Raw genomic sequence first — 25,486 nt, 5'->3', positions numbered from 1 at the left:
GATAGCTCAACTTGAGAGGACAGCACAACTTGAGAGGACAGCTCAACTTGAGAGGACAGCTCAACTTGGGAGGACAGCTCAACTTGAGAGGACAGCTCATCTTGAGAAGACAGCTCAACTTGAGAGGACAGCACTACTTGAGAGGTAAGCACAACTTGCGAGGACAGCAAAGCTTGCGAGGACAGAACAGCTTGCGAGGACAGCACGGCTTGCGAGGACAGCACGGCTTGCGAGGACAGCATAGCTTGTGAGGACAGCACAGGTTTCGAGGACACCACAGCTTTCGAGGACAGCACAGCTTGCGAGGACTGCACAGCTTGCGAGGACAGTACAGCTTGCGAGGACAGCACAGCTTGCGAGGACAGCACAGGTTGCGAGGACAGCACAGCTTGCGAGGACGGCACAGCTTGCGAGGACGGCACAGCTTGCGAGGACTGCACAGCTTGCGAGGACATGACAGCTTGCGAGGACAGTTCAACTTGAGAAGACAGTTCATCTTCAGAGGACAGCTCAACTTGAGAGGCAGCTCAGCTTGAGAGGACAGCTCAACTTGAGCGGACAGCTCAACTTGAGAGGACAGCTCAACTTTAGAAGACAGCTCAACTTGAGAGAAAAGCACTACTTGAGAGGAAAGCACAACTTGCGAGGATAGCAAAGCTTGCGAAGACAGCACAGCTTGCGAGGACAGCATGGCTTGCGAGGACAGCTCGGCTTGCGAGGACAGCATGGCTTGCGAGGACAGCACGGACTGCGAGGACAGCACGGCTTGCGAGGACAGCACGGCTTGCGAGGAAAGCACGGCTTGCGAGGAAAGCACGGCTTACGTGGACAGCACAGCTTGCGAGGACAGCAGAGCTTGCGAGGACAGCTCAACTTGAGAGGACAGCTCAACTTGAGAGGACAGCTCAACTTGAGAGGACATCTCAACTTAAGAGAACAGCTCAACTTGAGAGGACAGCTCCACGTGAGACGACAGCTCAACTAGAGAGGACAGCTCAACTAGAGAGGACAGCTCAACTTGAGAGGACAGCTCAACTTGAGAGAACAGCTCAACTTGAGAGAACAGCTCAACTTGAGAGGACAGCTCAACTTGAGAGGACAGCTCAACTTGAGAGGACAGCTCCACGTGAGACGACAGCTCAACTTGAGAGGACACCTCAACTAGAGAGGACAGCACAACTTGAGAGGACAGCACAACTTGCGAGGACAGCACAACTTGGGCGGACAGCAAAGCTTGCGCGAACAGCAGAGCTTGCGCCGACAGCAAAGCTTGCGAGGACAGCACGGCTTGTGAGCACAGCACGGATTGCGACGACAGCACGGCTTGCGAGGATGGCACATCTTGCGAGGACAGCACGGCTTTTGAGGACAGCACGGCATCCGAGGACAGCACAGTTTGCGAGGACAGCACAGCTTTCAAGGACAGCACAGCTTGCGAGGACAGCACAGCTTGCGAGGACAGCTCATGTAGAGAGGACAGCTCAAGTTGAGAGGACAGCTCAACTTGAAGGACAGCTGAACTTGAGAGGACAGCCTTACTTGAGAGGACACCTCAACTTGAGAGGACAGCTCAACTTGAGAGGACAGCTCAACTTGACAGCTGAACTTGAGAGGAGAGCTCAACTTGAGAGGACAGATCAACTTGAGAGGACAATTCAACGAGAGGACAGCTCAACTTGAGAGGTCAGCTGAACTTACGAGGGCAGCTCAACTTGAGACGACAGCAGAGCTAGCGAGGACAGCACAGCTTGCGAGGACAACACAGCATGCAAGGACAGCACAGCTTGCGATGACAGCAAAGCTTGCGAGGACAGCACGGCTTGCGAGGACAGCACGACTTGCGAGGACAGCTTGGCTTGCGCGGACAGCATGGCTTGCGAGGACAGCCGGCTTGCGAGGACAGCACAACTTGCGAGGACAGCATGGCTTGCGAGGACAGCACGGCTTGTGAGGACAGCACGGCTTGCGAGGAGAGCACGGCTTGCGAGGACACCACAGATTGCGAGGATAGCACGGCTTGCGAGGACAGCACAGCTTGCGAGGACAGCACGGCTTGCGAGGACAGCAAGGCTTGCGAGGAGAGCACAGCTTGCGCGGACAGTACAGCTTTCGAGGACGGCAGAGCTTGCGAGGACAGCTCAACTTGAGAGGACAGCTCAACTTGAGAGGACAGTTTAACTTGACAGCTCAACTTGAGAGGACTGCTCAACTTGAGAGGACAGATCAACTTGAAAGGACAACTCAACTTGAGAGGACAGCGCAACTTGGGAGGGCAGCTGAACTTAAGAGGGCAGCTCAACTTGAGACGACAGCAGAGCTAGCGACGACAGCACAGCTTGCGAGGACAACACAGCATGCAAGGAGAGCACAGCAAAGCTTACAAGGACAGCATGGCTTGCGAGGACAGCACGGCTTGCAAGGACAGCACGCCTTGCGAGGACAGAATGGCTTGCAAGGACAGCACGGCTAGTGAGGAGAGAACGGCTTGCGAGGACAGCACAGGTTGCAAGGACAGCACAGATTGCGAGGACAGCAAAGCTTCCGAGAACAGCACAGCTTGCGAGGACAGCACAGTTTGCGAGAACAGCACAGCTTGCCAGGACAGGACAGCTTGCAAGGACAGCACAGCTTGCGAGCACAGCACAACTTGCGAGGAAAGCACAGCTTGTGAGGACAGCACAGCTTTCAAGGACAGCACAGCTTGCGAGGACAGCACAGCTTGCGAGGACAGCACGGCTTGCGAGGACAGCTGAGACAGCTCAACTTTCGAGGACAGCACAACTTGAGAGGACACCTCAACTTGAGAGGACAGCTCAACTTCAGAGGATAGCTCCGGTTGAGAGGACTGCTCAACTTGAGAAGACAGCTCAACTTGAGAGGACAGCACAGCTTGCGAGGACAGCACAGCTCTTGAGGACAGCACAGCTTGCGAGGACAGCACAGCTTGCGAGGACAGCACGGCTTGTGAGGACAGCTGAACTTGAGAGGGCAGGTCAACTTGAGACGACAGCACAGCTTGCGAGGACAGCACAGCTTGCGAAGACTGCACAGCTTGCGAGGACAGCACAGCTTGCAAGGACAGCAAAGCTTGCAAGGAAAGTACGGCTTGCGAAGACAGCATGGCTTGCGAGGGCAGCATTGCTTGTGAGGACGGCACGGCTTGCGAGGAGAGAACGGCTTGGGAGGACAGCACAGGTTGCGAGGACAGCACAGGTTGCGAGGACAGCACAGCTTCCAAGGACAGCACAGCTTGCGAGGACTGCAAAGCTTGCGAGGACAGCACAGTTTGCGAGGACAGCACAGCTTGCGAGGACAGCACAGCTTGCGAGGAAGGCACAGCTTGCGAGGACAGCACAGCTTGCGAGGACAGCACAGCTTGCGAGGAAAGCACTGGTTGCGAGGACTGCTCAGCTTGAGAGGACAGTTCAACTTGAGAAGACAGCTCAACTTGAGAGGACAGCTCAACTTGAGAGGACAGCTCAACTTGAGAGGACAGCTCAAGTTGTGAGGACAGCTCAACTTGAGAGGACAGCTCAACTTGAGAGGACAGCTCAACTTGAGAGGACAGCTCAACTTGAGAGGACAGCTCAACTTGAGAGGACAGCTCAGCTTGAGAGGACAGCTCAACTTGAGCAGACAGCTCAACTTGAGTGGACAGCTCAACTTGAGAAGACAGATCAACTTGAGGGGACAGCACTACTTAAGAGGAAAGCACTACTTGAGAGGAAAGCACAACTTGCGAGGACAGCAAAGCTGGCGAGGACAGCACAGCTTGCAAGGACAGCACGGCTTGCGAGGACAGCACGGCTTGCGAGGATAGCACGGCTTGCGAGCACAGCACGGCTTGTAAGGACAGCACAGCTTGCGAGGACCACACGGCTTGCGAGGACAGCACGGCTTGAGAGGACAGCACAGCTTGCGAAGACAGCACAGCTTGCGAGGACAGCTCAATTTTAGAGGACAGCTCAACTTGAGAGGACAGCTCAACTTGAGAGGAAAGCTCAACTTGACAGCTCAACTTGAGAGGACAGCTCAACTTCAGAGGACAGCTCAACTTGAGACGACAGCTCAACTTGAGATGGCAGCTGAACTTGAGAGGGCAGCTCAACTTGAGACGACAGCACAGCTTGCGAGGACAGCACAGCTTGCGAGGACAGCACAGCTTGCGACGACAGCACAGCTTGCGAGGACAGCACAGCTTGCGAGGACAGCACAGCTTGCGAGGGCAACAGAGCTTGCGAGGAAAGCAGAGGTTGCGAGGACAGCTCAGCTTGAGATAACAGCTAAACTTGAGAGGACCGTTCAACTTGAGCGGACTGTACGACTTGAGAAGATAGCACAACTTGCGAGGACAGCAAAGCTTGCGAGAACAGCAAAGCTTGCGAGGACAGCAAAGCGTGAGAGGTCAGCACGGCTTCTGAGGACAGCATGGCTAGCGAGGACCTCACGGCTTGCGAGGACAGCAGAGGTTGGGAGGACAGCTTAGCTTGCGATGACAGCACAGCTTGCGAGGACAGCTCAACCTGAGAGGACTGCTCAACTTGAGAGGACAGCTCAACTTGAGAGGACAGCACAACTTGTGAGGACAGCACATCTAGAGAGGACTGCTCATCGAGAGAGGACAGCTCAACTTGAGAGGACAGCTCAACTTGAGAGGACAGCTCAACTTGAGAGGACAGCTCATCTTGATACGACAGCTCAACTTGAGAGGACAGCTCAACTTGAGAGGACAGCTCAACTTGAGAGGACAGCACAACTTGAGAGGACAGCACAGCTTCCGAGGACAGGAAAGCTTGCCAGGAAAGCAAAGCTTGCGAGGACAGCACGGATTGCGATGACAGCACGGCTTGCGAAGACAGCACGGCTTCCGATGACAGCATAGCTTGCGAGAACAGCACGGCTTGCGAGAACAGCACAGATTGTGAGGACGGGTCAGCTTGCGAGGAAAGCACAGCTTGCGAGGACAGCACAGCTTGCGAGGAAAGCACAGCTTGCGAAGGGCAGCACAGTTTTCGAGGACAGCACAGCTTGCGAGGACAGCACAGCTTGCAAGGACAGCACAGCTTGCGAGGACAGTTCAACTTGAGAGGACAGCTCAACATGAGAGGACAGCTCAGCTTGAGAGGACAGCTCAACTTGAGCAGACAGCTCAACTTGAGTGGACAGCTCAACTTGAGAAGACAGCTCAACTTGAGGGGACTGCACTACTTAAGAGGAAAGCACTACTTGAGAGGAAAGCACAACTTGCGAGGACAGCAAAGCTGACGAGGACAGCACAGCTTGCAAGGACAGCACGGCATGCGAGGACAGCACGGCTTGCAAGGACAGCACAGCTTGTGAGGACAGCACAGCTTGCGAGGACAGCACAGCTTGCAAGGACAGCACAGCTTGCGAGGACAGCACAGCTTGCGAGGACAGCACAGCTTGCGAGGAATGCACAGGTTGCGAGGACAGCTCAGCTTGAGAGGACAGCTCAACTTGAGAGGACAGCTCAACTTGAGCGGACTGCTCAACTTGAGAGGAAAGCTCAACTTGAGAGGACAGCTCAACTTCAGAGGACAGCCCAACTTGAGAGGACAGCTCAACTTGAGAGGACAGCTCAACTTGAGAGGGCAGCTGAACTTGAGAGGGCAGCTCAACTTGAGGCGACAGCACAGCTTGCGAGGACAGCACAGCTTGCGAGGACAGCACATTTTGCAAGGACAGCACAGTTTGCGAGGACAGCACAGCTTGCGAGGACAGCACAGCTTGCGAGGAGAGAACGGCTTGCGAGGACAGCACAGGTTGCGAGGACAGCACAGGTTGCAAGGACAGCACAGCTTCCAAGGACAGCAAAGCTTGCGAGGACAGCACAGCTTGTGAGGACAGCACAGCTTGCGAGGACAGCGCAGCTTGCGAGGACAGCACAGCTTGCGAGGACAGCACAGCTTGCGAGGACAGCACAGCTTGCGAGGACAGCACAGCTTGCGAGGACAGCTCAGATTGAGAGGACAGCTCAACTTGAGAGGACAGCTCAACTTGAGCAGACTGCTCAACTTGAGAGGAAAGCTCAACTTGAGAGGACAGCTCAATTTGAGAGAACAGCTCAACTTGAGAGGACAGCTCCACTTGAGAGGACTGCACAACTTGAGAAGACAGCACAATTTGCGAGGACAGCAAAGCTTGCTAGGACAGCAAAGTTTGCGAGGGCAGAACAGCTTGCGAGGACAGTACGGCTTCTGAGTACAGCACGGCTAGCGAGGACAGCACGACTTGCGATGACAGCAGAGGTTGGGAGGACAGCTCAGCTTGCGTGGACAGCAGAGCTTGCGAGGACAGCACAGCTTGCGAGGACGGCACGGCTTGCGAGGACAGCACGGCTTGCGAGGACAGCACAGCTTGCGAGGACAGCACGGCTTGCGAGGACAGCACAGCTTGCGAGGACAGCACAGCTTGCGAGCACAGCTCAACTTGAGAGGACAGCTCAACTTGAGAGGACAGCTCAATTTGAGAGGACAGCTCAACTTGAGAGTACAGCTCAACTTGACAGCTCAATTTGAGAGCACAGGTGAACTTGAGAGGACAGCTCAACTTGAGAGGACAGCTCAACTTGAGAGGGCAGCTGAACTTGAGAGGGCAGCTCAACTTGAGACGACAGCACAGCTTGCGAGGACAGCACAGCTTGCGAGGACAGCACAGCTTGCGAGGACAGCACAGCTTGCGAGGACAGCACAGCTTGCGAGGACAGCACAGCTTGCGAGGACAGCACAGCTTGCGAGGAGAGAACGGCTTGCTAGGACAGTACAGGTTGCAAGGACAGCACAGGTTGCAAGGACAGCACAGCTTCCAAGGACAGCACAGCTTGCGAGGACAGCACAGCTTGCGAGGGCAGCACAGCTTGCGAGGACAGCACAGCTTGCGAGGACAGCACAGCTTGCGAGGACAGCACAGCTTGCGAGGACAGCACAGCTTGCGAGGACAGCACGGCTTGCGAGGAAAGCACAGGTTGCGAAGACAGCTCAGCTTGAGAGGACAGCTCAACTTGGGAGGACAGCTCAACTTGAGCGGACTGCTCAACTTGAGAGGAAAGCTCAACTTGAGAGGACAGCTCAACTTGAGAGAACAGCTCAACTTGAGAGGACAGCTCAACTTGAGAGGACTGCACAACTTGAGAAGACAGCACAATTTGCGAAGACAGCTAAACTTGCTATGTCAGCAATGTTTGCGAGGACAGCACAGCTTGCGAGGACAGCACGGCATCTGAGGACAGCATGGCTAGCGAGGACAGCACGTCTTGCGAGGGCAGCAGAGGTTGGGAGGACAGCTCAGCTTGCGTGGACAGCACAGCTTGCGAGGACAGCACAGCTTGCGAGGACAGCACTGCTTGCGAGGACAGCACAGCTTGCAGGGACAGCACAGCTTGCGAGGACAGCACAGCTTGCGAGGACATTACAGCTTGTGAGGACAGCTCAACTTGAGAGGACAGCTCAACTTCAGAGGACAACTCAACATGAGGGGACAGTTCAACTTGAGAGGACTGCCAACTTGAGAAGACAGCACAACTTGCGAGGACAGAAAAGCTTGCGAGAACAGCAAAGCTTGCGAGGACAGCAAAGCATGCGAGGACAGCATGGCTTCTGAGGACAGCACGGCTAGCGAGGACAGCACGGCTTGCGAGCACAGCAGAGGCTGGAAGGACAGTTTAGCTTGCAAGGACAGCACACCTTGCGAGAACAGCTTAACTTGAGAGAGCTGCTCAACTTGAGAGGACAGCTCAACTTGAGAAGACAGCTTTACTTGAGAGGACAGCTCAACCTGAGGACAGCTCAACTTGAGAGGACAGCTCAAATTGAGAGGACAGCTCATCTAGAGAGGACAGGTCATCTAGAGAGGACAGCTCAACTTGAGAAGAGAGCTCAACTTGAGAGGACAGCTCAACTTGAGAGGTCAGCTCAACTTGAGAGGACAGGTCAACTTGAGAGGACAGCTCAAGTAGAGAGGGCAGCTCAACTTGAGAGGACAGCTCAACTTGAGAGGACAGCTCAACTTGAGAGGACAGCTCAATTTGCGAGGACAGCTCGAGAGGACAGCTCATCTTGAAAGGACAGATCTACTTGAGAGGACAGCTCTACTTGAGAGGACAGCTCAACTTGAGAGGACAGCACAACTTGAGAGGACAGCACAGCTTCCGAGGACAGCAAAGCTTGCGAGGAAAGCAAAGCTTGCGAGGACAGCATGGCTTGCGATGACAGCACGGCTTGCAAAGACAGCACGGCTTTCGATAACAGCACAGCTTGCGAGAACAGCATGGCTTGCGAGGACAGCACAGCTTGCGAGGATGGCTCAGCTTGCGAGGAAAGCACAGCTTGCGAGGACAGCACGGCTTGCGAGGACAGTTCAACTTGAGAGGACAGCTCAACTTGAGAGGACAGCTCAGCTTGAGAGGACAGCTCAACTTGAGCAGACAGCTCAACTTGAGTGGACAGCTCAACTTGAGAAGACAGCTCAACTTGAGGGGACAGCTCAACTTGAGAGGACAGCTCAACTTGAGAGGACAGCTCAACTTGAGAGGACAGCTCAACTTGAGAGGACAGCTCAACGTCACAGCTCAACTTGAGAGGACAGCTCAACTTGGGAGGACAGCTCAACTTGAGAGGACTGCTCAACTTGAGAGGACAGCTCAACTTGAGAGGGGAACTGAACTTGAGAGGGCAGCTCAACTTGAGACGACAGCACAGCTTGCGAGGACAGCACAGCTTGCGAGGACACCACAGCTTGCGAGGACAGCACAGCTTGCGAGGACAGCACAGCTTGCGAGGACAGCACAGCTTGCGAGGAGAGAACGGCTTGTGAGGACAGCACAGGTTGCGAGGACAGCACAGGTTGCGAGGACAGCACAGCTTCCAAGGACAGCACAGCTTGCGAGGACAGCATAGCTTTCGAGGACAGCACAGTTTGCGAGGACAGCACAGCTTGCGAGGACAGCACAGCTTGCGAGGACAGCACAGCTTGCGAGGACAGCACAGCTTGCGAGGACAGCACAGCTTGCAAAGACAGCACAGCTTGCGAGGAAAGCACAGGTTGCGAGGACCCCTCAGCTTGAGCGGACTGCTCAACTTGAGAGGAAAGCTCAACTTGAGAAGACAGCTGAACTTGAGAGAACAGCTCAACTTGAGAGGACAGCTCAACTTGAGAGGACTGCACAACTTGAGAAGACAGCACAATTTGCGAGGACAGCAAAGCTTGCTAGGACAGCAAAGTTTGCGAGGACAGCACAGCTTGCGAGGACAGCACGGCTTCTGAGGACAGCACGGCTAGCGAGGACGGCACGACTTGCGAGGACAGCAGAGGTTGGGAGGACAGCTCAGCTTGCGAGGACAGCACGGCTTGTGAGGACAGCACAGCTTGTGAGGACAGCACAGCTTGTGAGGACAGCACTGCTTGTGAGGACAGCACAGCTTGCAGGGACAGCACAGATTGCGAGGACAGCACAGCTTGCGAGGACATTACAGCTTGTGAGGACAGCTCAACTTGAGAGGACAACTCAACATGAGAGGACAGCTCGACTTGAGAGGACTGCACAACTTGAGAAGACAGCACACCTTGAGAAGACAGCAAAGCTTGCGAGAACAGCAAAGCTTGCGAGGACAGCAAAGCTTACGAGGACAGCATGGCTTCTGACGACAGCACGGCTAGCGAGGACAGCACGGCTTGCGAGGACAACAGAGGTTGGGAGGACAGTTTAGCTTGCAAGGACAGCACAGCTTGCGAGGACAGTTTAACTTGAGAGGACTGCTCAAGTTGAGAGGACAGCTCAACTTGAGAAGACAGCTTTACTTGAGAGGACAGCTCAACCTGAGAGGACAGCTCGAGAGGACAGCTCAACTTGTGAGGACAGCTCATCTAGAGTGGACAGCTCTACTTGAGAAGAGAGCTCAACTTGAGAGGACAGCTCAACTTGAGAGGTCAGCTCAACTTGAGCGGTCAGCTCAACTTGAGAGTAAGTTCAACTTGAGAGGACAGCTCAACTTGAGAGGACAGCACAGCTTGTGAGGATAGCACAGCTTGCGAGGACAGCACAGTTTGCGAGTACAGCACAGCTTGCGAGGACAGCACAGCTTGCGAGGACAGCACAGCTTGCGAGGACAGCACAGCTTGCGAGGACAGCACAGCTTGCGAGGACGGCACAGCTTGCGAGGACAGCACAGCTTGCGAGGACAGCTCTACTTGAGAGGACAGCCCAACTTGAGAGGACAGCTCAACTTAAGAAGACAGCTTTACCTGAGAGGACAGCTCAACCTGAGAGGACAGCTCAATTTGAGAGGACAGCTCAACTTGAGAGGACAGCTCAATTTGAGAGGACAGCTCAACTTGAGAGGACAGCTCATCTAGAGAGGACAGCTCAACTTGAGAGGACAGCTCAACTTGAGAGGACAGCTCAACTTGAGAGGACAGCTCAACTTGCGAGGACAGCACAGCTTGTGAGGATAGCTCTACTTGAGAGGACAGCTCAACTTGAGAAGACAGCTCAACTTAAGAAGGCAGCTTTACTTGAGAGGACAGCTCAACCTGAGAGGACAGCTCAATTTGAGAGGACAGCTCAACTTGAGAGGACAGCTCATCTAGAGAGGACAGCTCAACTTAAGAAGTCATCTTTACTTGAGAGTACAGCTCAACTTGAGAGGACAGCACAGCTTGCGAGGACAGCACAGCTTGTGAGGACAGCTCTACTTGAGAGGACAGCTCAACTTGAGAGGACAGCTCAACTTGCGAGGACAGCTCTACTTGAGAGGACAGCTCAACTTGAGAGGACAGCTCAACTTAAGAAGACAGCTTTACTTGAGAGGACAGCTCAACCTGAGAGGACAGCTCAATGTGAGAGGACAGCTCAACTTGAGAGGACAGCACAACTTGAGAGGACAGCACAACTTGCGAGGACAGCACAACTTGCGAGGACAGCACAGCTTGCGAGGACAGCAAAGCTCGCAAGGACAGCACAGCTTGCGAGGACAGCATGGCTTGCGAGGACAGCACGGCTTGCGAGGACGGCACCGCTTGCGAGGTCTGCATGGCTTGCGAGGACAGCACGGCTTGCGAAGCAGCACAGGTTGTGAGGACAGCCCAGCTTGCGAGGACAGCACAGCTTGCGAGGACTTCACAGTTTGCGAGGACAGTACAGCTAGCGCGGACAGCACAGCTTGGAAGGACAGCAGAGCTTGCGAGGACAGCTCAACTTGAGAGGACTGCTCAACTGGAGAGGACAGCTCAACTTGAGAGGACAGCACAACTTGAAAGGACAGCACAACTTGAGAGGACAGCTCAACTTGAGAGGACAGCTCAACATGAGAGGACAGCTCAACTTGAGAGGACAGCTCAACTTGAGAGGACAGCTCAACTTGAGAGGACAGCACTACTTGAGAGGACAGCTCAACTTGCGAGGACAGCACAGCTTGCGAGGACAGCACAGCTTCCGAGGACAGCACAGGTTGCGAGGACAGCACAGCTTGCGAGGACAGCAAAGCTTGCGAGGACAGCACGGCTTCTGAGGACAGCACGGCTAGCGAGGACAGCACGGCTTGCGAGGACAACAGAGGTTGGGAGGACAGTTTAGCTTGCAAGGACAGCACAGCTTGCGAGGACAGCTTAACTTGAGAGGACTGCTCAAGTTGAGAGGACAGCTCAACTTGAGAAGACAGCTTTACTTGAGAGGACAGCTCAAACTGAGAGGACAGCTCGAGAGGACAGCTCAACTTGTGAGGACAGCTCATCTAGAGTGGACAGCTCAACTTGAGAAGAGAGCTCATTTTGAGAGGACAGCTCAACTTGAGAGGTCAGCTCAACTTGAGAGGACAGCTCAACTTGAGAGGACAGCTCAAGTAGAGAGGACAGCTCAAGTTGAGAGGATAGCTCAACTTGAGAGGACAGCTCAATTTGAGAGGACAGCTCAACTTGAGAGGACAGCTCATCTAGAGAGGACAGCTCAACTTGAGAGGACAGCTCAACTTGAGAGGACGGCTCAACTTGCGAGGACAGCACAGCTTGTGAGGACAGCTCTACTTGAGAGGACAGCTCAACTTGAGAAGACAGCTCAACTTAAGAAGGCAGCTTTACTTGAGAGGACAGCTCAACCTGAGAGGACAGCTCAATTTGAGAGGACAGCTCAACTTGAGAGGACAGCACATCTAGAGAGGACAGCTCAACTTAAGAAGACATCTTTACTTGAGAGGACAGCTCAACTTGAGAGGACAGCACAGCTTGCGAGGACAGCACAGCTTGTGAGGACAGCTCTACTTGAGAGGACAGCTCAACTTGAGAGGACAGCTCAACTTGCGAGGACAGCTCTACTTGAGAGGACAGCTCAACTTGAGAGGACAGCTCAACTTAAGAAGACAGCTTTACTTGAGAGGATAGCTCAACCTGAGAGGACAGCTCAATTTGAGAGGACAGCTCAACTTGAGAGGACAGCACAACTTGAGAGGACAGCACAACTTGCGAGGACAGCACAACTTGCGAGGACAGCACAGCTTGCGAGGACAGCAAAGCTCGCAAGGACAGCACAGCTTGCGAGGACAGCATGACAGCATGGCTTGCGAGGACATCACGGCTTGCGAGGACGGCACCGCTTGCGAGGTCTGCATGGCTTGCGAGGACAGCACGGCTTACGAAGCAGCACAGGTTGTGAGGACAACACAGCTTGCGAGGACAGCACAGCTTGCGAGGACAGTACAGCTTGCGCGGACAGCACAGCTTGGAAGGACAGCAGAGCTTGCGAGGACAGCTCAACTTGAGAGGACTGCTCAACTGGAGAGGACTGCTCAACTGGAGAGGACAGCTCAACTTGAGAGGACAGCTCAACTTGAGAGGACAGCTCAACTTGCGAGGACAGCTCGAGAGGACAGCTCATCTTGAAAGGACAGATCTACTTGAGAGGACAGCTCTACTTGAGAGGACAGCTCAACTTGAGAGGACAGCACAACTTGAGAGGACAGCACAGCTTCCGAGGACAGCAAAGCTTGCGAGGAAAGCAAAGCTTGCGAGGACAGCATGGCTTGCGATGACAGCACGGCTTGCAAAGACAGCACGGCTTTCGATAACAGCACAGCTTGCGAGAACAGCATGGCTTGCGAGGACAGCACAGCTTGCGAGGATGGCTCAGCTTGCGAGGAAAGCACAGCTTGCGAGGACAGCACGGCTTGCGAGGACAGTTCAACTTGAGAGGACAGCTCAACTTGAGAGGACAGCTCAGCTTGAGAGGACAGCTCAACTTGAGCAGACAGCTCAACTTGAGTGGACAGCTCAACTTGAGAAGACAGCTCAACTTGAGGGGACAGCTCAACTTGAGAGGACAGCTCAACTTGAGAGGACAGCTCAACTTGAGAGGACAGCTCAACTTGAGAGGACAGCTCAACGTCACAGCTCAACTTGAGAGGACAGCTCAACTTGGGAGGACAGCTCAACTTGAGAGGACTGCTCAACTTGAGAGGACAGCTCAACTTGAGAGGGGAACTGAACTTGAGAGGGCAGCTCAACTTGAGACGACAGCACAGCTTGCGAGGACAGCACAGCTTGCGAGGACACCACAGCTTGCGAGGACAGCACAGCTTGCGAGGACAGCACAGCTTGCGAGGACAGCACAGCTTGCGAGGAGAGAACGGCTTGTGAGGACAGCACAGGTTGCGAGGACAGCACAGGTTGCGAGGACAGCACAGCTTCCAAGGACAGCACAGCTTGCGAGGACAGCATAGCTTTCGAGGACAGCACAGTTTGCGAGGACAGCACAGCTTGCGAGGACAGCACAGCTTGCGAGGACAGCACAGCTTGCGAGGACAGCACAGCTTGCGAGGACAGCACAGCTTGCAAAGACAGCACAGCTTGCGAGGAAAGCACAGGTTGCGAGGACCCCTCAGCTTGAGCGGACTGCTCAACTTGAGAGGAAAGCTCAACTTGAGAAGACAGCTGAACTTGAGAGAACAGCTCAACTTGAGAGGACAGCTCAACTTGAGAGGACTGCACAACTTGAGAAGACAGCACAATTTGCGAGGACAGCAAAGCTTGCTAGGACAGCAAAGTTTGCGAGGACAGCACAGCTTGCGAGGACAGCACGGCTTCTGAGGACAGCACGGCTAGCGAGGACGGCACGACTTGCGAGGACAGCAGAGGTTGGGAGGACAGCTCAGCTTGCGAGGACAGCACGGCTTGTGAGGACAGCACAGCTTGTGAGGACAGCACAGCTTGTGAGGACAGCACTGCTTGTGAGGACAGCACAGCTTGCAGGGACAGCACAGATTGCGAGGACAGCACAGCTTGCGAGGACATTACAGCTTGTGAGGACAGCTCAACTTGAGAGGACAACTCAACATGAGAGGACAGCTCGACTTGAGAGGACTGCACAACTTGAGAAGACAGCACACCTTGAGAAGACAGCAAAGCTTGCGAGAACAGCAAAGCTTGCGAGGACAGCAAAGCTTACGAGGACAGCATGGCTTCTGACGACAGCACGGCTAGCGAGGACAGCACGGCTTGCGAGGACAACAGAGGTTGGGAGGACAGTTTAGCTTGCAAGGACAGCACAGCTTGCGAGGACAGTTTAACTTGAGAGGACTGCTCAAGTTGAGAGGACAGCTCAACTTGAGAAGACAGCTTTACTTGAGAGGACAGCTCAACCTGAGAGGACAGCTCGAGAGGACAGCTCAACTTGTGAGGACAGCTCATCTAGAGTGGACAGCTCTACTTGAGAAGAGAGCTCAACTTGAGAGGACAGCTCAACTTGAGAGGTCAGCTCAACTTGAGCGGTCAGCTCAACTTGAGAGTAAGTTCAACTTGAGAGGACAGCTCAACTTGAGAGGACAGCACAGCTTGTGAGGATAGCACAGCTTGCGAGGACAGCACAGTTTGCGAGTACAGCACAGCTTGCGAGGACAGCACAGCTTGCGAGGACAGCACAGCTTGCGAGGACAGCACAGCTTGCGAGGACAGCACAGCTTGCGAGGACGGCACAGCTTGCGAGGACAGCACAGCTTGCGAGGACAGCTCTACTTGAGAGGACAGCCCAACTTGAGAGGACAGCTCAACTTAAGAAGACAGCTTTACCTGAGAGGACAGCTCAACCTGAGAGGACAGCTCAATTTGAGAGGACAGCTCAACTTGAGAGGACAGCTCAATTTGAGAGGACAGCTCAACTTGAGAGGACAGCTCATCTAGAGAGGACAGCTCAACTTGAGAGGACAGCTCAACTTGAGAGGACAGCTCAACTTGAGAGGACAGCTCAACTTGCGAGGACAGCACAGCTTGTGAGGATAGCTCTACTTGAGAGGACAGCTCAACTTGAGAAGACAGCTCAACTTAAGAAGGCAGCTTTACTTGAGAGGACAGCTCAACCTGAGAGGACAGCTCAATTTGAGAGGACAGCTCAACTTGAGAGGACAGCTCATCTAGAGAGGACAGCTCAACTTAAGAAGTCATCTTTACTTGAGAGTACAGCTCAACTTGAGAGGACAGCACAGCTTGCGAGGACAGCACAGCTTGTGAGGACAGCTCTACTTGAGAGGACAGCTCAACTTGAGAGGACAGCTCAACTTGCGAGGACAGCTCTACTTGAGAGGACAGCTCAACTTGAGAGGACAGCTCAACTTAAGAAGACAGCTTTACTTGAGAGGACAGCTCAACCTGAGAGGACAGCTCAATGTGAGAGGACAGCTCAACTTGAGAGGACAGCACAACTTGAGAGGACAGCACAACTTGCGAGGACAGCACAACTTGCGAGGACAGCACAGCTTGCGAGGACAGCAAAGCTCGCAAGGACAGCACAGCTTGCGAGGACAGCATGGCTTGCGAGGACAGCACGGCTTGCGAGGACGGCACCGCTTGCGAGGTCTGCATGGCTTGCGAGGACAGCACGGCTTGCGAAGCAGCACAGGTTGTGAGGACAGCCCAGCTTGCGAGGACAGCACAGCTTGCGAGGACTTCACAGTTTGCGAGGACAGTACAGCTAGCGCGGACAGCACAGCTTGGAAGGACAGCAGAGCTTGCGAGGACAGCTCAACTTGAGAGGACTGCTCAACTGGAGAGGACAGCTCAACTTGAGAGGACAGCACAACTTGAAAGGACAGCACAACTTGAGAGGACAGCTCAACTTGAGAGGACAGCTCAACATGAGAGGACAGCTCAACTTGAGAGGACAGCTCAACTTGAGAGGACAGCTCAACTTGAGAGGACAGCACTACTTGAGAGGACAGCTCAACTTGCGAGGACAGCACAGCTTGCGAGGACAGCACAGCTTCCGAGGACAGCACAGGTTGCGAGGACAGCACAGCTTGCGAGGACAGCAAAGCTTGCGAGGACAGCACGGCTTCTGAGGACAGCACGGCTAGCGAGGACAGCACGGCTTGCGAGGACAACAGAGGTTGGGAGGACAGTTTAGCTTGCAAGGACAGCACAGCTTGCGAGGACAGCTTAACTTGAGAGGACTGCTCAAGTTGAGAGGACAGCTCAACTTGAGAAGACAGCTTTACTTGAGAGGACAGCTCAAACTGAGAGGACAGCTCGAGAGGACAGCTCAACTTGTGAGGACAGCTCATCTAGAGTGGACAGCTCAACTTGAGAAGAGAGCTCATTTTGAGAGGACAGCTCAACTTGAGAGGTCAGCTCAACTTGAGAGGACAGCTCAACTTGAGAGGACAGCTCAAGTAGAGAGGACAGCTCAAGTTGAGAGGATAGCTCAACTTGAGAGGACAGCTCAATTTGAGAGGACAGCTCAACTTGAGAGGACAGCTCATCTAGAGAGGACAGCTCAACTTGAGAGGACAGCTCAACTTGAGAGGACGGCTCAACTTGCGAGGACAGCACAGCTTGTGAGGACAGCTCTACTTGAGAGGACAGCTCAACTTGAGAAGACAGCTCAACTTAAGAAGGCAGCTTTACTTGAGAGGACAGCTCAACCTGAGAGGACAGCTCAATTTGAGAGGACAGCTCAACTTGAGAGGACAGCACATCTAGAGAGGACAGCTCAACTTAAGAAGACATCTTTACTTGAGAGGACAGCTCAACTTGAGAGGACAGCACAGCTTGCGAGGACAGCACAGCTTGTGAGGACAGCTCTACTTGAGAGGACAGCTCAACTTGAGAGGACAGCTCAACTTGCGAGGACAGCTCTACTTGAGAGGACAGCTCAACTTGAGAGGACAGCTCAACTTAAGAAGACAGCTTTACTTGAGAGGATAGCTCAACCTGAGAGGACAGCTCAATTTGAGAGGACAGCTCAACTTGAGAGGACAGCACAACTTGAGAGGACAGCACAACTTGCGAGGACAGCACAACTTGCGAGGACAGCACAGCTTGCGAGGACAGCAAAGCTCGCAAGGACAGCACAGCTTGCGAGGACAGCATGACAGCATGGCTTGCGAGGACATCACGGCTTGCGAGGACGGCACCGCTTGCGAGGTCTGCATGGCTTGCGAGGACAGCACGGCTTACGAAGCAGCACAGGTTGTGAGGACAACACAGCTTGCGAGGACAGCACAGCTTGCGAGGACAGTACAGCTTGCGCGGACAGCACAGCTTGGAAGGACAGCAGAGCTTGCGAGGACAGCTCAACTTGAGAGGACTGCTCAACTGGAGAGGACTGCTCAACTGGAGAGGACAGCTCAACTTGAGAGGACAGCTCAACTTGAGAGGACAGCTCAACTTGCGAGGACAGCTCGAGAGGACAGCTCATCTTGAAAGGACAGATCTACTTGAGAGGACAGCTCTACTTGAGAGGACAGCTCAACTTGAGAGGACAGCACAACTTGAGAGGACAGCACAGCTTCCGAGGACAGCAAAGCTTGCGAGGAAAGCAAAGCTTGCGAGGACAGCATGGCTTGCGATGACAGCACGGCTTGCAAAGACAGCACGGCTTTCGATAACAGCACAGCTTGCGAGAACAGCATGGCTTGCGAGGACAGCACAGCTTGCGAGGATGGCTCAGCTTGCGAGGAAAGCACAGCTTGCGAGGACAGCACGGCTTGCGAGGACAGTTCAACTTGAGAGGACAGCTCAACTTGAGAGGACAGCTCAGCTTGAGAGGACAGCTCAACTTGAGCAGACAGCTCAACTTGAGTGGACAGCTCAACTTGAGAAGACAGCTCAACTTGAGGGGACAGCTCAACTTGAGAGGACAGCTCAACTTGAGAGGACAGCTCAACTTGAGAGGACAGCTCAACTTGAGAGGACAGCTCAACGTCACAGCTCAACTTGAGAGGACAGCTCAACTTGGGAGGACAGCTCAACTTGAGAGGACTGCTCAACTTGAGAGGACAGCTCAACTTGAGAGGGGAACTGAACTTGAGAGGGCAGCTCAACTTGAGACGACAGCACAGCTTGCGAGGACAGCACAGCTTGCGAGGACACCACAGCTTGCGAGGACAGCACAGCTTGCGAGGACAGCACAGCTTGCGAGGACAGCACAGCTTGCGAGGAGAGAACGGCTTGTGAGGACAGCACAGGTTGCGAGGACAGCACAGGTTGCGAGGACAGCACAGCTTCCAAGGACAGCACAGCTTGCGAGGACAGCATAGCTTTCGAGGACAGCACAGTTTGCGAGGACAGCACAGCTTGCGAGGACAGCACAGCTTGCGAGGACAGCACAGCTTGCGAGGACAGCACAGCTTGCGAGGACAGCACAGCTTGCAAAGACAGCACAGCTTGCGAGGAAAGCACAGGTTGCGAGGACCCCTCAGCTTGAGCGGACTGCTCAACTTGAGAGGAAAGCTCAACTTGAGAAGACAGCTGAACTTGAGAGAACAGCTCAACTTGAGAGGACAGCTCAACTTGAGAGGACTGCACAACTTGAGAAGACAGCACAATTTGCGAGGACAGCAAAGCTTGCTAGGACAGCAAAGTTTGCGAGGACAGCACAGCTTGCGAGGACAGCACGGCTTCTGAGGACAGCACGGCTAGCGAGGACGGCACGACTTGCGAGGACAGCAGAGGTTGGGAGGACAGCTCAGCTTGCGAGGACAGCACGGCTTGTGAGGACAGCACAGCTTGTGAGGACAGCACAGCTTGTGAGGACAGCACTGCTTGTGAGGACAGCACAGCTTGCAGGGACAGCACAGATTGCGAGGACAGCACAGCTTGCGAGGACATTACAGCTTGTGAGGACAGCTCAACTTGAGAGGACAACTCAACATGAGAGGACAGCTCGACTTGAGAGGACTGCACAACTTGAGAAGACAGCACACCTTGAGAAGACAGCAAAGCTTGCGAGAACAGCAAAGCTTGCGAGGACAGCAAAGCTTACGAGGACAGCATGGCTTCTGACGACAGCACGGCTAGCGAGGACAGCACGGCTTGCGAGGACAACAGAGGTTGGGAGGACAGTTTAGCTTGCAAGGACAGCACAGCTTGCGAGGACAGTTTAACTTGAGAGGACTGCTCAAGTTGAGAGGACAGCTCAACTTGAGAAGACAGCTTTACTTGAGAGGACAGCTCAACCTGAGAGGACAGCTCGAGAGGACAGCTCAACTTGTGAGGACAGCTCATCTAGAGTGGACAGCTCTACTTGAGAAGAGAGCTCAACTTGAGAGGACAGCTCAACTTGAGAGGTCAGCTCAACTTGAGCGGTCAGCTCAACTTGAGAGTAAGTTCAACTTGAGAGGACAGCTCAACTTGAGAGGACAGCACAGCTTGTGAGGATAGCACAGCTTGCGAGGACAGCACAGTTTGCGAGTACAGCACAGCTTGCGAGGACAGCACAGCTTGCGAGGACAGCACAGCTTGCGAGGACAGCACAGCTTGCGAGGACAGCACAGCTTGCGAGGACGGCACAGCTTGCGAGGACAGCACAGCTTGCGAGGACAGCTCTACTTGAGAGGACAGCCCAACTTGAGAGGACAGCTCAACTTAAGAAGACAGCTTTACCTGAGAGGACAGCTCAACCTGAGAGGACAGCTCAATTTGAGAGGACAGCTCAACTTGAGAGGACAGCTCAATTTGAGAGGACAGCTCAACTTGAGAGGACAGCTCATCTAGAGAGGACAGCTCAACTTGAGAGGACAGCTCAACTTGAGAGGACAGCTCAACTTGAGAGGACAGCTCAACTTGCGAGGACAGCACAGCTTGTGAGGATAGCTCTACTTGAGAGGACAGCTCAACTTGAGAAGACAGCTCAACTTAAGAAGGCAGCTTTACTTGAGAGGACAGCTCAACCTGAGAGGACAGCTCAATTTGAGAGGACAGCTCAACTTGAGAGGACAGCTCATCTAGAGAGGACAGCTCAACTTAAGAAGTCATCTTTACTTGAGAGTACAGCTCAACTTGAGAGGACAGCACAGCTTGCGAGGACAGCACAGCTTGTGAGGACAGCTCTACTTGAGAGGACAGCTCAACTTGAGAGGACAGCTCAACTTGCGAGGACAGCTCTACTTGAGAGGACAGCTCAACTTGAGAGGACAGCTCAACTTAAGAAGACAGCTTTACTTGAGAGGACAGCTCAACCTGAGAGGACAGCTCAATGTGAGAGGACAGCTCAACTTGAGAGGACAGCACAACTTGAGAGGACAGCACAACTTGCGAGGACAGCACAACTTGCGAGGACAGCACAGCTTGCGAGGACAGCAAAGCTCGCAAGGACAGCACAGCTTGCGAGGACAGCATGGCTTGCGAGGACAGCACGGCTTGCGAGGACGGCACCGCTTGCGAGGTCTGCATGGCTTGCGAGGACAGCACGGCTTGCGAAGCAGCACAGGTTGTGAGGACAGCCCAGCTTGCGAGGACAGCACAGCTTGCGAGGACTTCACAGTTTGCGAGGACAGTACAGCTAGCGCGGACAGCACAGCTTGGAAGGACAGCAGAGCTTGCGAGGACAGCTCAACTTGAGAGGACTGCTCAACTGGAGAGGACAGCTCAACTTGAGAGGACAGCACAACTTGAAAGGACAGCACAACTTGAGAGGACAGCTCAACTTGAGAGGACAGCTCAACATGAGAGGACAGCTCAACTTGAGAGGACAGCTCAACTTGAGAGGACAGCTCAACTTGAGAGGACAGCACTACTTGAGAGGACAGCTCAACTTGCGAGGACAGCACAGCTTGCGAGGACAGCACAGCTTCCGAGGACAGCACAGGTTGCGAGGACAGCACAGCTTGCGAGGACAGCAAAGCTTGCGAGGACAGCACGGCTTCTGAGGACAGCACGGCTAGCGAGGACAGCACGGCTTGCGAGGACAACAGAGGTTGGGAGGACAGTTTAGCTTGCAAGGACAGCACAGCTTGCGAGGACAGCTTAACTTGAGAGGACTGCTCAAGTTGAGAGGACAGCTCAACTTGAGAAGACAGCTTTACTTGAGAGGACAGCTCAAACTGAGAGGACAGCTCGAGAGGACAGCTCAACTTGTGAGGACAGCTCATCTAGAGTGGACAGCTCAACTTGAGAAGAGAGCTCATTTTGAGAGGACAGCTCAACTTGAGAGGTCAGCTCAACTTGAGAGGACAGCTCAACTTGAGAGGACAGCTCAAGTAGAGAGGACAGCTCAAGTTGAGAGGATAGCTCAACTTGAGAGGACAGCTCAATTTGAGAGGACAGCTCAACTTGAGAGGACAGCTCATCTAGAGAGGACAGCTCAACTTGAGAGGACAGCTCAACTTGAGAGGACGGCTCAACTTGCGAGGACAGCACAGCTTGTGAGGACAGCTCTACTTGAGAGGACAGCTCAACTTGAGAAGACAGCTCAACTTAAGAAGGCAGCTTTACTTGAGAGGACAGCTCAACCTGAGAGGACAGCTCAATTTGAGAGGACAGCTCAACTTGAGAGGACAGCACATCTAGAGAGGACAGCTCAACTTAAGAAGACATCTTTACTTGAGAGGACAGCTCAACTTGAGAGGACAGCACAGCTTGCGAGGACAGCACAGCTTGTGAGGACAGCTCTACTTGAGAGGACAGCTCAACTTGAGAGGACAGCTCAACTTGCGAGGACAGCTCTACTTGAGAGGACAGCTCAACTTGAGAGGACAGCTCAACTTAAGAAGACAGCTTTACTTGAGAGGATAGCTCAACCTGAGAGGACAGCTCAATTTGAGAGGACAGCTCAACTTGAGAGGACAGCACAACTTGAGAGGACAGCACAACTTGCGAGGACAGCACAACTTGCGAGGACAGCACAGCTTGCGAGGACAGCAAAGCTCGCAAGGACAGCACAGCTTGCGAGGACAGCATGACAGCATGGCTTGCGAGGACATCACGGCTTGCGAGGACGGCACCGCTTGCGAGGTCTGCATGGCTTGCGAGGACAGCACGGCTTACGAAGCAGCACAGGTTGTGAGGACAACACAGCTTGCGAGGACAGCACAGCTTGCGAGGACAGTACAGCTTGCGCGGACAGCACAGCTTGGAAGGACAGCAGAGCTTGCGAGGACAGCTCAACTTGAGAGGACTGCTCAACTGGAGAGGACTGCTCAACTGGAGAGGACAGCTCAACTTGAGAGGACAGCTCAACTTGAGAGGACTGCTCAACTGGAGAGGACTGCTCAACTTGAGAGGACAGCTCAACTTGAGAGGACAGCTCAACTTGAGAGGACAGCACTACTTGAGAGGACAGCTCAACTTGCTAGGACAGCACAGCTTGCGAGGACAGCACAGGTTGCGAGGACAGCACAGGTTGCGAGGACAGCACAGCTTGCGAGGACAGCACAGCTTGCGAGGACATCACAGCTTGCGAGGACAGTACAGCTTGCGTGGACAGCACAGCTTGGAAGGACAGCAGAGCTTGCGAGGACAGCTCAACTTGAGAGGACTGCTCAACTGGAGAGGACAGCTCAACTTGAGAGGACAGCTCAACTTGAGAGGACAGCACAACTTGAGAGGACAGCACAACTTGAGAGGACAGCTCAACTTGAGAGGACAGCTCAACTTGAGAGGACAGCTCAACTTGAGAGGACTGCTCAACTGGAGAGGACAGCTCAACTTGAGAGGATAGCTCAACTAGAGAGGACAGCTCAAGAGGACAGCACACCTTGAGAGGACAGCACAACTTGCAAGGGTAGTAGACCATGTGTTTAACCTTGTAGTGCCATACCTATTGTACATTCAGTAACTGTTTCATTTGCAGCAACCTTTCTGCATACAGTAACACTTGCAAGTACAGATATACTGATATGAATAGGAAGGATTTCACGTTTAGCAGTTTTCGCTGATAGAACATGAATAGTGTGTGCTGCAACTCTTGCATGTACAGTATCTCAAATGTGCAGAGTAAGTTTTGCGTAAGCAGTCACTCCTCCATGCAAGCTATCTCTTGCAAGTTCAGTAACAGATGCTTTTGCAGCGGAGTTGTGTGTATTAACCACAGAACTTGAATAGACTGCTTTGCATGCTGTAATGCGGAAAAAAAGAGATGGGGAGGAGAAAAAGCAGTTTGTAGAAAGAAGGGAGGGAGGGAGGGAGGGAGGGAGTGTATGAGGAAAGTATGTTTGAGAGAGTTGAAGAGGATAGTAATATGGGTAAGGATGAGAGGAGGAGAAGGAAGCCATGGTGAGAAGAGGGAGGATGTATCGGGCAAAGAGGAAACGACGGAGAGAAATGAGGAAGGATCGAAAGAAACAGGTAATATAAGTGTAAAGTGAATGGAGGAGGATAGAGAAAAATATATATAAATATATAAATACATAGTGTGTAGATGGTATGTTTACTACATTTGAGAACACACGAAAACGCTGTACAGGCAGTGAACTGGAGACTCAAAAGGTGAAAACAAGCACTAAGTCTGAGGTGAGGCAAGAAGGAAGAACTTCCACAACAGTAGGCGCTACTGAATAATAAAGTGGGGAAACCAAAGTGTAGAATGGTAGTCGAGCCACATGGTGGCTGGAATAAAAGACACTCGTCGGTGTGGCGGCTAATATCAGTCATGCTGTCTGTCAAGACAACAACAGGAATGTACAGATCAAACAGGTGCATCGAAATTCCTGACAACTGGAGCATTACAATAATCAGTACCATAAGCTGTGCTGTGTGGCGCCAATTAACAAGTTGTCAGAAGAGAATCGAAGGCAAGATATCCTCCGTAATACAGTAGATGCGAAACAGACGTACCAGTACTGCTAGACATGCCTAATGCCGCATAAATCAACGCTGCAACTTGTGCCGCCCATTCACATAACATAGTGTTACAGATGAAGTGCCTGCCGAAAACGTGGAGGGATTTCTATAGACTGTAACAACAAAAAAAAAAAGGAAAGTGTGAAGAGCGTGGGACACAGGGCAGCCGACACATTGTACGCCAAGGACGGAATGCGCCGGAAAGCGCGGTCCAGTATTGCGATAGGGGAAGTGGGGGGGGGGGTTAAGGGGCACAAAATGCGGCCCGTCATTCGTAGGAATTCGCAGCTCGCAGCCGATATGCCGTGGTGCGATTCCAAGGATGAGCTAGCTTCCCGACTTAGCAGGCAAAACAGAAATTTACAGATCAAACACACACACAAAAATCGCAGTCAATTGGAGTGCATAAAAATAACTAAACAACAATCAGTGATGTGAGGCAGCAGTCAGAAAGTTTCCAGGAGAGAATTAAGAACAGGAAATCCGATAAGAGTGCGGCGTGTCAGGCGGGGGTGAAGCGCCCCTAATATAATTGGTGGCGACCAAGTGCACACTGCCGCCTGTGCCGCCCACCTGCTTGGGGGCTGGGGTGTCTGATGGCGGCTTGGCAGCATGCATTTTGTTCCCCCCCCAGGCCGCCCGACTTAGCAAGCGACTTTGCAATGCGACTCCGCTGCGCTCCGCTTGGTCCCAGTTCAGTTATAAGGCGGCCACTCCGACCAAGTGACAGCGAGAGGTCCGCGTACACTAAGCCGTGCGCGGAATATCTAATGCGTCAACGAATCAAACGACACGTCACCTACATTACATAAACTCGCGCTAAAGCTACTTTTTCGTCTGATGTACTTGCAAATTAAACACTTTCCGTTACTCTCCTTTCATTCCACTGTGGGAACTAGTATTTTTTTACGTCGCCAAACGGTCCTATATCAAAGCAAACTACACTTACTGGGCCAGGCGGCGCGGCGCGTCTCTTCTCATCGTCTCAAAATACGCTGCATAAACGTCCCTAACTCCTCGATGCCCTCACTTCAAATCTTAAAACTTTGACACCGCCAAGAGACCACCGACCTCAGTACGTCATACAAATTTCACCTCGATACGACCTTACTGTCCCAGGCAAAAACGCACTCAAAGACGCAAATACAAACCGAAAAACGGATTACACAAACTCGCGCTAAAGCTACTTTTTCGTCTGATGTACTTGCAAATTAAACACTTTCCGTTACTCTCCTTTCATTCCACTGTGGAAACTAGTATTTTTTTACGTCGCCAAACGGTCCTATATCAAAGCAAACTACACTTACTGGGCCAGGCGGCGCGGCGCGTCTCTTCTCATCGTCTCAAAATACGCTGCATAAACGTCCCTAACTCCTCGATGCCCTCACTTCAAATCTTAAAACTTTGACACCGCCAAGAGACCACCGACCTC

General features: G+C 53.1%; 3 protein-coding genes across 3 annotated transcripts; all 3 read left to right on the top strand.

Annotated features, from left to right (window-relative positions):
• The first annotated feature begins 1,922 nt into the window (after window positions 1–1,922).
• LOC124588702 lies at window positions 1,923–12,557 on the top strand. The gene is made up of 12 exons (XM_047131482.1): window positions 1,923–2,100; window positions 2,336–3,846; window positions 3,929–4,404; window positions 4,937–6,209; window positions 6,265–7,437; window positions 7,717–7,971; window positions 8,268–8,861; window positions 8,952–9,707; window positions 9,781–9,944; window positions 9,998–10,854; window positions 10,944–11,572; window positions 11,622–12,557. Exons 1-12 carry the CDS (start codon window positions 1,923–1,925, stop codon window positions 12,555–12,557), a joined length of 8,802 nt encoding a protein of 2,933 aa, XP_046987438.1.
• A 4-nt stretch (window positions 12,558–12,561) lies between these two features.
• Window positions 12,562–17,366, top strand: LOC124588701. The gene is made up of 8 exons (XM_047131481.1): window positions 12,562–12,654; window positions 12,722–13,003; window positions 13,077–13,670; window positions 13,761–14,516; window positions 14,590–14,753; window positions 14,807–15,663; window positions 15,753–16,381; window positions 16,431–17,366. Exons 1-8 carry the CDS (start codon window positions 12,562–12,564, stop codon window positions 17,364–17,366), a joined length of 4,311 nt encoding a protein of 1,436 aa, XP_046987437.1.
• A 4-nt stretch (window positions 17,367–17,370) lies between these two features.
• Window positions 17,371–22,175, top strand: LOC124588700. Its single transcript, XM_047131480.1, has 8 exons — window positions 17,371–17,463; window positions 17,531–17,812; window positions 17,886–18,479; window positions 18,570–19,325; window positions 19,399–19,562; window positions 19,616–20,472; window positions 20,562–21,190; window positions 21,240–22,175. Exons 1-8 carry the CDS (start codon window positions 17,371–17,373, stop codon window positions 22,173–22,175), a joined length of 4,311 nt encoding a protein of 1,436 aa, XP_046987436.1.
• Window positions 22,176–25,486: the final 3,311 nt, after the last annotated feature.

This window comes from Schistocerca americana, unplaced genomic scaffold (genome assembly GCF_021461395.2).
Source record: "Schistocerca americana isolate TAMUIC-IGC-003095 unplaced genomic scaffold, iqSchAmer2.1 HiC_scaffold_650, whole genome shotgun sequence".
In the NCBI taxonomy this organism is placed as follows: domain Eukaryota; kingdom Metazoa; phylum Arthropoda; class Insecta; order Orthoptera; family Acrididae; genus Schistocerca; species Schistocerca americana.
The sequence above is the reverse complement of the archived record's forward strand: the minus strand, read 5'-3'. Positions and strand labels throughout refer to the sequence as shown.

What these genes read in the sequence shown, in the direction of transcription:
- LOC124588700 (XM_047131480.1), top strand. Translation starts at nt 17,371, where the DNA reads ATGGCTTGCGAGGACATCACGGCTTGCGAGGACGGCACCGCTTGCGAG. An exon ending in AGGTTGCGAGGACAGCACAG is followed by an intron (nt 18,480 to 18,569) that starts GTTGCGAGGACA and finishes AGGACAGCACAG; the next exon opens with CTTGCGAGGACAGCACAGCT. An exon ending in GGCTTGCGAGGACAACAGAG is followed by an intron (nt 21,191 to 21,239) that starts GTTGGGAGGACA and finishes TTGCGAGGACAG; the next exon opens with CTTAACTTGAGAGGACTGCT.
- LOC124588701 (XM_047131481.1), top strand. Translation starts at nt 12,562, where the DNA reads ATGGCTTGCGAGGACATCACGGCTTGCGAGGACGGCACCGCTTGCGAG. An exon ending in CGGCTTACGAAGCAGCACAG is followed by an intron (nt 12,655 to 12,721) that starts GTTGTGAGGACA and finishes TTGCGCGGACAG; the next exon opens with CACAGCTTGGAAGGACAGCA. An exon ending in ACCTGAGAGGACAGCTCAAT is followed by an intron (nt 15,664 to 15,752) that starts GTGAGAGGACAG and finishes AGGACAGCACAG; the next exon opens with CTTGCGAGGACAGCAAAGCT.
- LOC124588702 (XM_047131482.1), top strand. Translation starts at nt 1,923, where the DNA reads ATGGCTTGCGAGGACAGCACGGCTTGTGAGGACAGCACGGCTTGCGAG. An exon ending in CAGAACAGCTTGCGAGGACA is followed by an intron (nt 6,210 to 6,264) that starts GTACGGCTTCTG and finishes TTGCGATGACAG; the next exon opens with CAGAGGTTGGGAGGACAGCT. An exon ending in AGGTTGCGAGGACAGCACAG is followed by an intron (nt 8,862 to 8,951) that starts GTTGCGAGGACA and finishes AGGACAGCACAG; the next exon opens with CTTGCGAGGACAGCACAGCT.